Source organism: Pseudopodoces humilis, chromosome 23, assembly GCF_049639895.1.
Source record: "Pseudopodoces humilis isolate 2021_Gansu_Grassland_sample_001 chromosome 23, ASM4963989v1, whole genome shotgun sequence".
NCBI classification, from domain to species: Eukaryota; Metazoa; Chordata; class Aves; order Passeriformes; family Paridae; genus Pseudopodoces; species Pseudopodoces humilis.
The window spans coordinates 1,124,998-1,137,967 of NC_142222.1; the positions used below are offsets into that span (position 1 = coordinate 1,124,998).

The 12,970-nt window shown below is 49.8% G+C and overlaps 1 protein-coding gene across 12 annotated transcripts in view; it reads left to right on the plus strand.

Moving 5' to 3' along the window:
- The window catches only part of MSI2 (musashi RNA binding protein 2), a 203,143-nt gene that overhangs the window by 174,006 nt on the left and 16,167 nt on the right, over window positions 1–12,970 (plus strand). For 5 of the 12 annotated variants that reach the window (XM_014255071.2, XM_014255072.2, XM_014255077.2 and 2 more), the window contains 2 exons: window positions 7,955–8,017; window positions 9,387–9,413. The exons of 2 other annotated variants lie outside the window; for them this stretch is intronic. In XM_014255071.2, the coding sequence (XP_014110546.1) occupies window positions 7,955–8,017; window positions 9,387–9,413 (90 nt within the window). Of the gene's footprint in view, window positions 1–7,954; window positions 8,018–9,386; window positions 9,414–11,654; window positions 11,747–12,970 lie in introns of all 12 variants that reach the window. 5 more of the 12 variants (XM_014255075.2, XM_014255076.2, XM_088066061.1 and 2 more) reach the window with 2 other exon arrangements.

Here is a 12,970-nt window from a genome sequence, read left to right on the forward strand (position 1 = left end):
TCCACCTAAACACACCACTGCATCTGCATGGCATCACTGGTTTACAGAGGGCATTTGGAATCTGTTGGAACCACCTGAGGTATCTCTTCCCAACTCCGTTTCAGCCTCTGAACCTGAAAGCAAAGACTTTAGACTGGACCTGGTTTAGAATTAATATTTTGGGTGTTCTTTTGCTGAGGAGGGGCCATTCCCATTGCAGGCGCATCCCTGGAGGGAGGAGCAGCTGGAACTGCAGACAGCAAACTGAGAAATTAATATAGCAGAGCCCATAAATCTCCAGCCAGAAGGTTCTCCTTCATGTTCTGCTTAGATGATTGTGTTTTGTTGCAGGAAAAAATGGTCTCTAGGGCTGTTCTCTGAGTCCAAGCAGAGCTGAAGCACCTTTGCCTTTTAGGCACTGTTTTTCTGAGAAAAGCTGTGTTTTTTTTATGTTGCAGAGAATTGTGTAAAAGGCCATTTTCATCTTGTATTTCCCCCTACCCCCTAAAGTAACCCTATTGTTAGATTAAAGGTGAGGTTTTCCAGAGAGAAGCTGTTGGTCTGTGTTGATGGTCCAGCGCCCAGCACTGTGAATGGCAGCAGAGTGTGGCCAGTGAAAATGGAGCATGTCCCGCTTTTCCTGCCCCATCCTCTCAATGTGAGTGAGGCTGCTCTGCAGGTTTCCCTAAATATCATGTCTGGCTGAGGCCCAAAACTGCCCAGGTCCTTCATTAGATTCTTCTCCACTTAAAACTTGAATAACCGAGAAATAAGAACATCTTGAACGTTGAACTTGAATGCAGATTGTCCTGTTCTCAGCTGCTCACCGATCTGTGCCCGGTTAGACGCTTTAAAACTTGAGGTTCATTGCCCTTAAAATGAGTGATCCTGGAGGGGCAGAGAGGAGAGAAAAGGAAGAAGAGTCCAAACCTGCTGGTATCTGTAGAGGTCTTTGTGTTTTGGGGTGGTGCTGCAGCTCCAGAGCGATGGTTTCAGCTGTGAACAGGCCACAGCTGCAGTGACCGGGAGGGTTAATGAGAACAATTATTCACAAGAGTAAAGAGGCGTAACACAAACACTCGTGTGTGGAGGAAAACATGGATAACCCTGCAGAAGGAGGGACGTGGTCTGGTAATGCCCATCCTGCTCTAAGGGATTCTTCATGTCCGAGCCTGCCTGAGCACGATGGCTCCCCTGCGTTCCTGCCTTGTGCCTCAGTAGAGACAATTTTTAACTAAAGCTCTTAAAAATTTGGGCTGGGGTTGCAAAGAACTGAACAAGATCGGTCTCCTTATAGCACAGAAACATTCAAATGTGTGTTTTACTAGTTTACTAGTGTTTTACTAGGGTTTCCAGCTGGCCATTGAGGAGTTTCCACATCCTGCCTTGCCCAGGAGCAGTGATGGGAGTTGCTGCAGCAGTGCCTTTAAGATTTCTGGGCTCAGCATCCCAATCCTCTCCTGTGACCTCTTCCCTAATATGGATTATGGAATTCCCAGTGTCACTTCCTCCAGTGAGGCACTGGGAAGGTGTGCCAGTGATGATGGCTGTGCTGGGTGAGCTGCACATGAGTGCTGAAGAGTTCCCTACCCTCTAAGAACCTTGCCCTGTGATTTACTGCCTTCTCTTTTATGAAGCTGCCTCTTTGTGTTGAATTTTTTTCCGGTTGAAGTTTCACTGTCTGGAGTTTTCAGCCTGCAGACACGAGTTCTTTTTATGCCTTTGTTCATCATCAAGGACCTGTCTTTAAATAATACTTACCCAGATAGTTTAGATCATTCATAAAAACAGAGACAAGCAGCTTAACCAAATAGCTCATTTTCTTTACCGTCGGAGCAGCGGAAATGAGGCTTGAAGCAAATCAGTGCCACGTTGCTGAACTCCAAATAGGTGCTTTAATGTGGTTCCATCTAACCTGCCCTTGTTCATCCAGCAGCAGGTGACTGAAATGCAGAAATTCAGAGCTGCTGTGCTGTGAGGCAGCGTGGGCCCAGTGAGCTCCTGGGTGCTCCTGCCCTGCAGCCATCGTTCCCTTTGTATTTAACTTGTTGATTAAAAATCTGTGGTAAATGTTTGGCTTTGGCCTTCAAAATCAATTGTAGTGAGTCCAAAGGAAGCCACCAAGACATGAAGGGGATGGTGAACCTCTCCTACAAGGAGAGGCTAAGGGGATTGAAATTACTCATCCTGGAGAAGAGAAAGCTTCAGGGGAGCCTCCAGGAAAGATGGAGAAGAGACTATTAGCAAGGGCCTGGAGGGACAGGACGAGGAGAAATGGCTTCAAACTGCCAGAGGGCAGGGTTAGTTTGGATACTGGATATTGATAACCTAAATCAGCTGCCAGCTTTTACTTCTTGGGTTATGTTTTTTTTAATAAATAGGTTTATTTAGAACAAACCGTTTGCCTTTGAGAAGTTTCCCAGTTTTCAGTATAGTGAAATAACTGCAAAAGGGTTATTGCACTTGAAATGCCACAGAATGATAATTTGGAGACAAACAAGGCTTTGTCTCACTGATGCATAAAGTAATAACTGGGCAGAAATGCACCATTCTCATCATAAAAGCCACGGCCTGAGAGTCCCAACAGCTGAAAAATGGGTCATTTACTGTACATAAAGTGGAACTGCCAAATTTTAAATTAACTATATTTGGGATTTATTGTTTTGTTGGAATTCCAGAATGGGAATATTTGCTCATCATAACATCCATCTGCTAACAGACATTGGTGGGTACCAGGCACAGGACAGACCTTGGACAGGCTGTGCCCTGGACGATGCACAGTCCACCATGCACGGTGTGTTCTGGCTGAAATTCTCTATTTCCTGAAAGAGATTTTAACAAATCAAAGCAGTAGAAAAAGACAAAGGGAAGCACTTCAGGGGCTCTTGCAATACAGGACTCAGAGCAGGCTTGGAGATGCTAAAAGTGTTAATAGAATTGAGCAAAACCTTAGGGAAGTGCTGTCCCGTTTCCCTGGAGCTTTCCCCTGCTGTGCTGGGTGCTGTTCATCAGCTGTGGTGTGGATGGCACTATCCCACCTCTTCACAGACAAACCAGGGGCACTGCTGGGAAGCACAGGACATTCCAAGCAGGGCTTGTTGCTGCCCCACAATTCCTTCTGGACTTTGAGAAAGCTTCATCAAGTCTACAGTCATATCCCAAGGACTTAATTGCCACTAAACTGGCAATGAGTTGTGAATGATGTGGTAGAACCCCGATCTTTGATCAGTTGTAGGGAACATTTTATTTCTCTGTGTGTATGTTCTTCTCTAAATATTCAGCACTGGGTTGTTCATCTAAAGCTTGGAGTAGTATCAGGTTTTTTTCTTTCTTTCTCTTTCGTGTTTCCTTATAGAAAGGGAGGGGGAGTGTGAGACAGAGAGCCTGGAAGATGAAGGTTTTAAACATAAAGGGATTGTTTTGCGATGGAGCTTTCCCTTGTGTGTGTTCACCATTAAAGACGACATTTTTGCCCGGTAAATTGGACCCACGCCTGCCTGCCTTCAAAAAAAACTACCAGGCTCTTCTGCTTCATGGTTTTGAGTCTCTGATACTTTTGAAATGAAGCCTAAAGATCCTCCAAAGAGGATAACACAGCCTAATGGAAAGAATAATGCAAGCGAGAACCCATCTGAAATGACAGCTGTGAGCCTGGTGCAGCTTTTCGGGCTGATCAAAGCTCTGGGGAACGCCGCTTGAAAAGGGGGGATCAGCTCCTGGGAACACCCTTTGAAAAAGGGGGATCAGCTCCTGGGAACACCCTTTGAAAAAGGGGGATCAGCTCCTGGGAACACCCTTTGAAAAAGGGGGATCAGCTCCTGGGAACACCCTTTGAAAAAGGGGGATCAGCCCCCCAGCTCCTCTCCCCACTTAGCCTGCATGTGGATTCCTATTCCAGCCTTTGCGCTTTTTTCCTGGGAGATCAAGTGACCCTTCTGAGGGGCTGGGGTTCAGGTCAGTGCTCTGGGGAGCACCAGGGCTGTCAGAAGTGAAGTGTTGGGGGGTGAAGGAGCCTCTGAGCTCGATGCCCTCAGCACAGGGACCCCCAAAACCCCTGCACAGAGTGGTCTGCTGCTTGTGTGTGAACACTCCACGAGCACAGAGCAGGGAGTGGCTTCTTAGGTGCAGTTTCATGATGGCTTTTATTTAATTCTCTGTGCCTGTTCCATGATTTTGGCTCTTTTCTGAAGTTAAGTGGCGATTTGAGCATCTCAGCTTCTATTTTCTTGTTTTAAATCCCTGTGCTCATTGCTGAAGTCAGAACATGCAACCTCAGGTGCCCAAGTGCTTTGGCCATTAAAGCAGAGGAAATTCTTTGCATGATATTTTTCGATGTAAGAACTAATTTTGTGATCTTTGTGCCCTTTTTTTTTGTGTTGATTCCTGTTGTCTGGCTGGTTGTAGAGGATAGGGTTGCGTGTGCTTTGAGGATGCAAGACATTTGGGGTCTTTAAAGGCTGATCAGAGCAGGGCTGAAGGAGTCGGTAATTTCTCCTAGAGCCAGAGCTGCAGGAAGAGGGTCCTGACAGCAGGAAGGGATGCAAATGCTTCTTGGAGTATTCCCTTGTGGTTGACTTACAGCCAAGCCCAGGCTGGAGGGCAGGAGAACTTTGAGAAGGATTGGTCCCACTGGAACAGGAGATGGAGCAGGGCAGAGGTCTGGTGAGCCCCTAAAGCCCATGTGAAGACTGGCCCTGCTCAGGCAGCATCGTGCTCCTCGCCAGTTTTGTTCACAAAGCCCCTGGAAAATCTGCTCAATCCTGAGCTCCCACTGCCATGCCCAGAGCAGGACAGTGGGGCTGTGTGCTCCAGCCCAAACCTGCTGCTCCAGGGCTGTGCCATCCTGTGATCCCCCTTCTCCCACACTCACCTGTGCCTTGGGGAGACAACAGCCATGGGCTGAATCTGGGACCTCAGGGCAAAGAGTTTAACCCAGATCTGTCCATCTTCCCTCACTGCTTCTCTGTTTAAAGTGAAACTACTGATGCAGGAAGCAGGAAAATTTATCTGTGAAGAATTGCACTTGGAACGCTGGTTTTGGCTCATTCTGAGCAATGAGAGAGCATGAAATTGCTGTGAATCCTCAGGGCTTTCCTGGACAGTGTGTGAGCCCAGTGCAAAATGTTTTTTGTAAAACACCTTCTAATTGCAGTGCCTAGAGTGGGCACTGCTGGCCTCGGCAGCAGCTCTGGGCTTTGTTTCCTCTGGGCAGCTGGAAGCAGTGGGCACACAAAGCACAGGGGTCATTTGAGCAGGAATCAGTGCCTTAAACAAACACCAGGAATGAATTGATCTCTCCCTCTACCCTTTTCATTTTCCAGGTGACTTCAGGAGGCTCAGGGGGACTGGGGCTGGTGCTGGCCATCCAGGCTGCTTGTTAAAATGAACTGGGAGCCTGGCAGCCCCTTGGCAACTGGCACAGGGAGCAAAGGGCCTGCTGACACCCCACAGCCTTCTGTGGTCCTGGGGTCCCCCCTCAGCAGCAGTCCCCAGTGCCGTTGCTGTCCCCTGGAGATGCCTGCACTTCCCAGGCATTGCTGGGGGAGCACAGTGGCACTGGGCCACTGCTGTCACTCTGCTGGCTACAAGCTCTCCTTGTCCCTTGCTTCAGCTCTGGAAGGCGTTCCCATGCTGGGATCCTCATCAGGCAGAGCAGGATGGTGTCAGCTGCCCATCTCTGCTGAGGGGGTCAGCAGCAAAGAGCCCCAGAGGCACCACAGCGAGCTGGCCCAGTGGTGAGGGGTCACAGAGCACTGGTGTCACACAGCAGTGACAGGGAAGCTGTTCCCAGCTGAGCCAGCCCGTGGACACGCTGCCTGGCAAAGGGCATTTTAGCAGGGCATTGATTGCTTTCAGTAGGTTGGATTGATTCAGGGTTCCTCCAGTGCTGGAGCCATCCTGTGAGTGTATCAGTGAGGAGGGTTTTGCCAATCTCAATAATCAATGCCTGTTTCCATTTCCTGTTCCCAGTGCTGCGGCTGCTCTGCCTGCAGCGTTCCCGCACGGAGCGTGAGCAGCGATCACACTTGAGCTGTTTGGAGTGCCATGTCGCAGGGATGCTTTTATCTCAGAATTGGGATAAAAGCTTTTTTCAGGGGCCGAGGGATTAATTTTTCACACATCTGTCCACTGGAATGCAATAACGGAGCCTTTGTTTGGGCTCTTTCCGTGGAGCGCCTTCTCCACCCTTGTTATTTCTCTCTTCTTTTGCATGGCAAAACTTTTTGTCCTGCATTTCAAACGGATCCTGAGTGTCCCTGGCAGCTGAACAAGAGAAACAAACTTTGCAGCCCTGTTTTTTTGTGCTGTTCTCAGGGGATGCTTGTGATTTGAAGGGTATTTGATTGGTTTTGGCAGAGGCGTTTGATTCCATGGAAAATCCACAGCTCCTCCGATCCCGTACGGATGGTTTAGGGAGCCCCTGGAGCCTCCACATGAGAGATCTGCGGGTGGCCAGCTGGTCGTGGAGGTGCCATGGGAACGCTGAGGACACTGCTCTTGGACTGTGCACCATGGTGGGCAGGGAGGGACAGGGGACAGTGCCAGCTCTGCTCCTGCCTGAGCCACAGTGGGAGGGCCCAGAGCTTGGCCCAGCCCTGGCTCTGCATGAAAATGAAGCCCCAGAGCCTCAGGCCTTGTCCTGCAGATGCTTTCCTTGCTCTTTGGAGGTTGATTTTACTCTTAACACCAAAGTCTTCTCATTCCAGCCCTAATCATGTGTTGGGGGAGCCACTGAGGGTTGATGGCTCCATCACCAGCGAGAGGGAATTGAACTCAGGTTCAACACTGGTTATAGCATCCCTCAGTCTGGGTGTGCTTCTCTCCACATCCCACTCCACAGAGGCTGTAGCAGTTACCAGCAGGTTCCCCTGGAGGACCTGGGTTGGCTGTGCAGTGCTCAGGGGGAGCACCAGCCGGGGATCCTCTGCATACGTTTACCTGTGCTATTTTTTTCCCCCTCAACAGCCCTATTGCCATATTTAAATGCAAGTATGTCTCTTTTTGATTGATGTTTTAAGTAGCTTCAAGTTATTCTAGCCTAGTTCTCTGCTCCTTGCCCTGGTAGCTGAGCTGTAGCTGAGCCATAGTGCTGAAGGTAGTGGGCTGTAGTGTGCTGGGCTCGCTCTCTCACTCTCAGGCTCACTCTTCTCTTTCTCAGTGCCTCAGTTGCTCCCTGTGGTTCCTCAGCCTTGCAAAGCAGCTGTGACCATTGTCCTGCTGAGTGCCAGGAGCAGTTGGAGCTCCCAGAGACAAGAAACCTCCCTGGAGTCATTGGCTTTGGGTTTTGGGGTTCTTGGTGACTGCTTGGAGTTTGCCATTGCCCTCTTAAAATACATATATTGAAAGTCAGAGTCTCTGGCAGATCTTTTGAATATTAATTAAGTAAAGACATTAAATCTGCAATCTTGCTGGCAGCATTCCATTCCTCTGCAAGGACTCGGTTCCCTGGAGCAGTGGGAATGTCATAGAGCTCCTTGATCTGCGGCTGGTTTGCTTTCAAGAGCTTTTTCCTTTCTTTCTTTCTTTCTTTTTTAAACCACATTCCATTGAATTTTTTCTGCTTGATCCCAGCAAATTTGTGATCTTGACATGAGGACTTCCTCATATTTTCCATTACTGCTTTGTCTACAGACTGGCACATTATTATCACTTGCAAATAAGCCCAGAAGAGAATTCCCTGGTTGGTTGCAGAGCGGGCTGACCTCATTCCTGGGAGACACGAGCCGAGCGCTGTGGGCTCTGCCTCCAGCCTGTTCTCCTTGGCTCCACAGTGTGCCATGGCCAGCAGCCCCGTTCCTCCCGTGCCAAGGGGATTTGTGCCGGCAGGGACCGCTGGCAGCGGGCACCCAGCCAGGGCTCGGCTGTTCCCAAGCACGGAGAGCCGGGATGGCGAGCTCCGGATCCCTGTGCCCCGCAGAGACTCGCAGTACCTGCTGGCTTCTGTCTTTACCCTTCTCCTTTTCTCCATGGCCAGGTTTCCCAGCAGCGGCTTATGGACCAGTAGCAGCGGCAGCCGTGGCAGCAGCAAGAGGATCAGGTAGGGGGGCCCGTGGAAGAGCAAACCCTCAGAGTGCAGGGTCAGGTAAAAGCTCTGTCGGTATTCTGTGTGGCTGCAGCTCTCCATCATTTCTCTGATTTTCCTCACACTTATCCTGGGGACCTGAAAACAAGCAATCAAAAAAAAAAGAAAAAAAAAATAGAGAAAAAATAAGTACTCAATCCCAACCCAAACCCAAACTACAAGCAGAGGCCACGGGGGCTGGAGCACCTGCAGGAGATTGGCGTGAGAACTGCCAAAACCAGGGTAGATATTCCAATTTGTTTCTTTCTTTATTCCTTTATTGCGTTGGTTTCTTTGTTTGGTTTAAATTTGAGGCCCTAAAAGACACCCCAAAAAAGATTAATTTATGTTTTCAGAAAAAAAGGTTTGTTTTCTCACAGGAAGCTGGGGTTGGGTAGAGGCGGTGGCAGCAGCTCTGGGTGCTCCCGCCGTGCCCAGAGCCACCGTCACCTCCTCCACCATGGCCAGCACGGGGCATCCCCACGGCGAGGGGCCACGTCCCTTGGGATGGCACCACTCGTGCCATCGGCCCCAGCACACGGCTGACAGTTCACCATCCCTGCCTGCTCCAACCCCACCGCTTCCATGAGGAACAACAAAGCTTTTCTTCTGTCCTTCTGAAAACTTTCTACTTTTTTTTTTTTTTTCCCCTTAAGGGAAATAAAGAAATTGTTACCAATTGCCATTACTGCCTTAGGTTTAAATTTTCTGAACACGTGAATCGGCGCTTTGCTCAGGTGACAGAGTTCAGAGCAGCCCTCGGTGCGCCGTGGGCTCCCAAAGCAGGCCAGGATGGAGCCGCGGCCAGGATGGAGCCGCCGCCAGCCCCGTGTCCCCTGTCCTGGCGTCTCCTCAGAGGACTTGGGGCTGGCAGCACCTCCCAGCTCACTCCTGGCTGAGCTGGGGGCTCTCGGTGGCTTTTCGGGCAGTGCTGCCGGCTTATCGAGGCTCTTCCCGCAAAGCCCCGACGGCGTGAGGGAGCAGGAGGTGGGCGCAGGCCCGGGCGTGTCTCGAGCGAGAGCCTGGTGCCGTGGAGGCCAGAGAAAGACACCAGGAGAACTCCGTTCCATGCAAACTGGCACTGCTTGCAGGCTACAAAGGACTCTCTGTACCAGTTCCATCCTGTGGCATGTAGAGAGCGCCTAAGGGGTGACTTGCCAGCCTGGTTGTGGGGATCCCCCAACTCCCAGCTTCTCCTACTGCCCCGGCACAGAGGGGGAAAAACAAACCCAAAGAGGGGAAAAAAAACCCCCAAACCCAAACAAAACCCAAGATTGCTTTTGCATATGCTTCCAGGAAAACAGACCTCATTGTTTCTGCCTCTTCCTCATGTTTTGCCCTTCAGGTTTTGTTTTACGTGCAAACAGACCTGGTGAGTTGCCCCTTAGCAAGGCACAGAGGGTTTGGCTGGATTAACGTTGCTTCCCTGATTATTATTATTATTTTTTTTAATCGGAGTGCTTTTGGTGCCCATTACAACTGAACTGAGCATTGATCAATTCTGTGCCTGAAAATCATTTGTCTTTAATTTGAGTGTTTTTTGGTTTCTCTTTTGTTGGGTTTTCTGATTTGTTTTTTCGGTTTTTTTGTTTTTTGATTTGAACTTGCAATACAAAACTAAATCTAACCCTAAATTAACAACACCCTTTCTGGCAAGTTTAAAGAGCAGTATGGTGTTTGGAAATGTCTTTTCAAGCCTCAAAATTGCCTGCGTGCACAAAACTGGCAAAAACCCCAAAACTGAATTCAAAGAGCCCCCGTCCCACCCCCAGCCCTGAGGTCTCAAGGAGGAAGGTGGGTTTGTCACCGGCCCCACTCACATCCGCACCAAGCCGTGGTCTGGGAACGGGGGGATTTCCGTAGAGCCATCTCCATCCAAAGCTGGTTTTGGAAGGGACATCCTGGGTTTGCCACTCCATCAGCAATGGTAGTGAATTGTATCCAGGAGCAGTGGAGTCCGATCGATCTTGCGCTGCAGTGTACGGGCCCGATTCATTACAAGAAAAATGGCTGGGGTTTTTTCCTTCTTTTCAGCTGGGTTTTTGTTTTCCCTTCACAAATTCGCACAGCCCTCCTTCACGCGTGCCTGCTCCAAAGCACACAGAGCACAGCCCCTTTCTGCCAGGAAATGGGAAAGAGCTGGGACACACCCGGGCAGGCACGTCCCACCACCCCCAGCTCACTGGGAGAGCTCTGCCCAGGGCTGCTGGAGCGGCCCCAGCACAGAGCATTGTCCAGGAGGTTCCTGGAAATCATTGATGACTATCCATGTCATCAGTGTCCCCGTCACTGCTGCCTCTTCAGCAGCTCTCCGGCCCCGTCCTGCTGGCTCTTCCCCACCTTCCTGGCATCGGTGCCGGCACAGAGACTGAGCACCTGCAGGGAGCATCCACCTTCAACTGCGTGTCTTAGTCTCCCCAGGAAGCTGCAGCCCTCTCACTCCAAGCCCCTGGGCACTGACCACCTTGGTTTGTCCCTGGGGTGACATTCCTCCTCTTGGGACACCTGCCTGTTTGCTGAGTCAGCAGGGAGCCTGCTGGGGGCGAGTGCCTGCTCAGGGCCTCCTCCCTGCCCTCACCCCTTCTTTTTCGACGGTAGTGTGTCACCAACTGACCTTGCTAGATAAACAGGTTCTTCTGTGTCACAGCAGGTCTGTCCTACAACCAGCAGAAAGGGACACGTCCCTGTCCCCGTGCTCAGTGCCACCATAAATTCACGTCCCGCGTCGCTGCTCGCGTGCCGGCCGGGTGAGCGCGGCAGCGCTGCTCATCATAAATCACGTCCCCAGTCGACATCCCAGTGATGAGGTGATAGCTGAGGTCCTTCCAGCAGACAGAGGTCTGGCCACATCCATTCGCTCCGGGTGGGGCTGTGCTGCCAAATCCCTCCACTGGTTTTGACAACCTCACCCATTCCTGTATTTTTTTAATGAATTGGGACCTGAGCCACGGAAAATGAGCGGTTAAAAGTCTGAATGCTGCAAACTCCTCCTAGACAACTTCACTATCAGTGTCACGTTTCTTTTGAATCCACCTGACATATTTTACGTGTAAAACATTTTTGTCGTGTAAATGATTTTTTTAAAATACAGTCATCGGGGGGCACATTTTTCCTCTTGCATTTGACATGGGAGGGGTTCATCTGGCAGGAGAGCGAGGCGAGGAAAATTTGGCAGGAAAGGGTTTTCGTTCCTTCCTCTTTGCTTCATTGACAAGCCTGAGATTTTTCCAGTTCCCAACCTGTTGCTACCAGCTATTCCTCCCTGAGGACTGGAGACAAAACCCCTAAGGCCACACCAATCCAGCCCTGTCCCAGCTCCCTTGGGCAGGCTTTGCCCGCTGAGCCGGCCGGCGGCGCTCGGCGCAGTGGGACAGCGCGGTGCCGCGGCGCCAGGGTCTGCTCCCCACCCCAACCCCTGGCACATCTGGATTTTGGGCCCCAGTCCCGGCTTGCCAGTGCTGCCTTTGAGCCCTGCGCCCCAACAACCCCTTACTGGACTTTATACTTGCCAGCTATAACAAATCTCATAACGTGAGCTACTGACCTTGATGGTGAGTGTGAGCAGTTATGTTTTGTTGTTTTCTCTCTTGCTTGGTTGGGGCTGCTGTGAGAGAGGGTGTCTCTGAGGCAAACTTTCCGGCCTCTCTTACACTCGGACGTGCACACCTCCTCTCAAACACTCTTCTGAGCGCTCTCAGCGGGAAGGTTTGTCCACACCTATTAATCCTCTCTCAGTGTCCAGCTTCTTGTTAGTAGCAGCTGGTTGCATGTTTTTTGCTTGTTCGGACGAAACGGTTCAAGAAACGACTCATATCAACTCTTGAGAAATGTCTCTATTTTTTTGTACACTTTCTTTCTTTTGATGTTTTTTATTAATTTCCCTTACTTAAAAAACAAAACACCTGTCGTCCCGTAAAACATTTCACATCTCCCCTTGCCTGTTCTTAGAGTGTATGTATCTGTGGGACTGAACTAAATGCATGCACTGTAGTAGTCGTACTGGTAGCAGTAGACGTAGTTGTAGAACATGCATTGTCGAGTTGATATTACAGGCACCATCAACACGAATGAGCGTGGCAGATAAAAGCAGAGCCTTGGTCTGATTGAAAGCGTAGGGATAACACAGCAGAGAGCTGCTGATGGCTTGGATCCATAGAGCCCTATTCGTTAAATCCCATTATCTGGAAGTTTAAATTGAAGCCAGCTGTAGGCAACCTACACCCTCTGTACAAGAACCCGCACACGCTGTTATGCTTATAGTAAAACTTTTTTTTTTCAAATTAACCCCCCTAGGAATTAAAACACTGACTATAACTGTATTCTCTTCTTTTTGTTTTGTATCCAAAAGAACTTAAGATATTTTTCAAATCATTTTACAATCATGGTTTCTCCATCAGCCTGTTACTCGTCCATATTAGCCCATAGACTCATTCCTTGGCAGTCGTAGACCAGATGTGCCACACGCAAATCACTCCATTTGGGAATCCAAATAATTCCGTGTGTGAGGCGGCTCCCCGCAGCCTGTCTTGAGCCACCAAGCAATTGTTTGTAGTCATAAACCTTAAATCTTATTATGCAACTGAGACTCCGAGCTAGTGATGGGTCGTACTCATTGCCATGTCACCCAGCTTAAGGCAACATTTTTAAATGAAGATTTAACATTTCATAAATATCAGCATGAGGAGTTCGAGATGAGTTCATCCTCTCTGCCATGAGCCAGCAGTGGCTTTGCTTCTCCTGCCTGGGTTTCTGTGCTAAACTTGGAAAATGCAGAGACAGCACTGCAGTCAGTAAATCCAACAGATGGTAATTGAGATCCCAAATTAGGCTTTGGTTTATTTGTTTAGTTTGCTTTGTCAGAAAACATCCTGATGGGAGCAGAAGAGCTCCTCTGTGGTGTGGTCACCCCTCCCCTCCTCCCCACGCCCT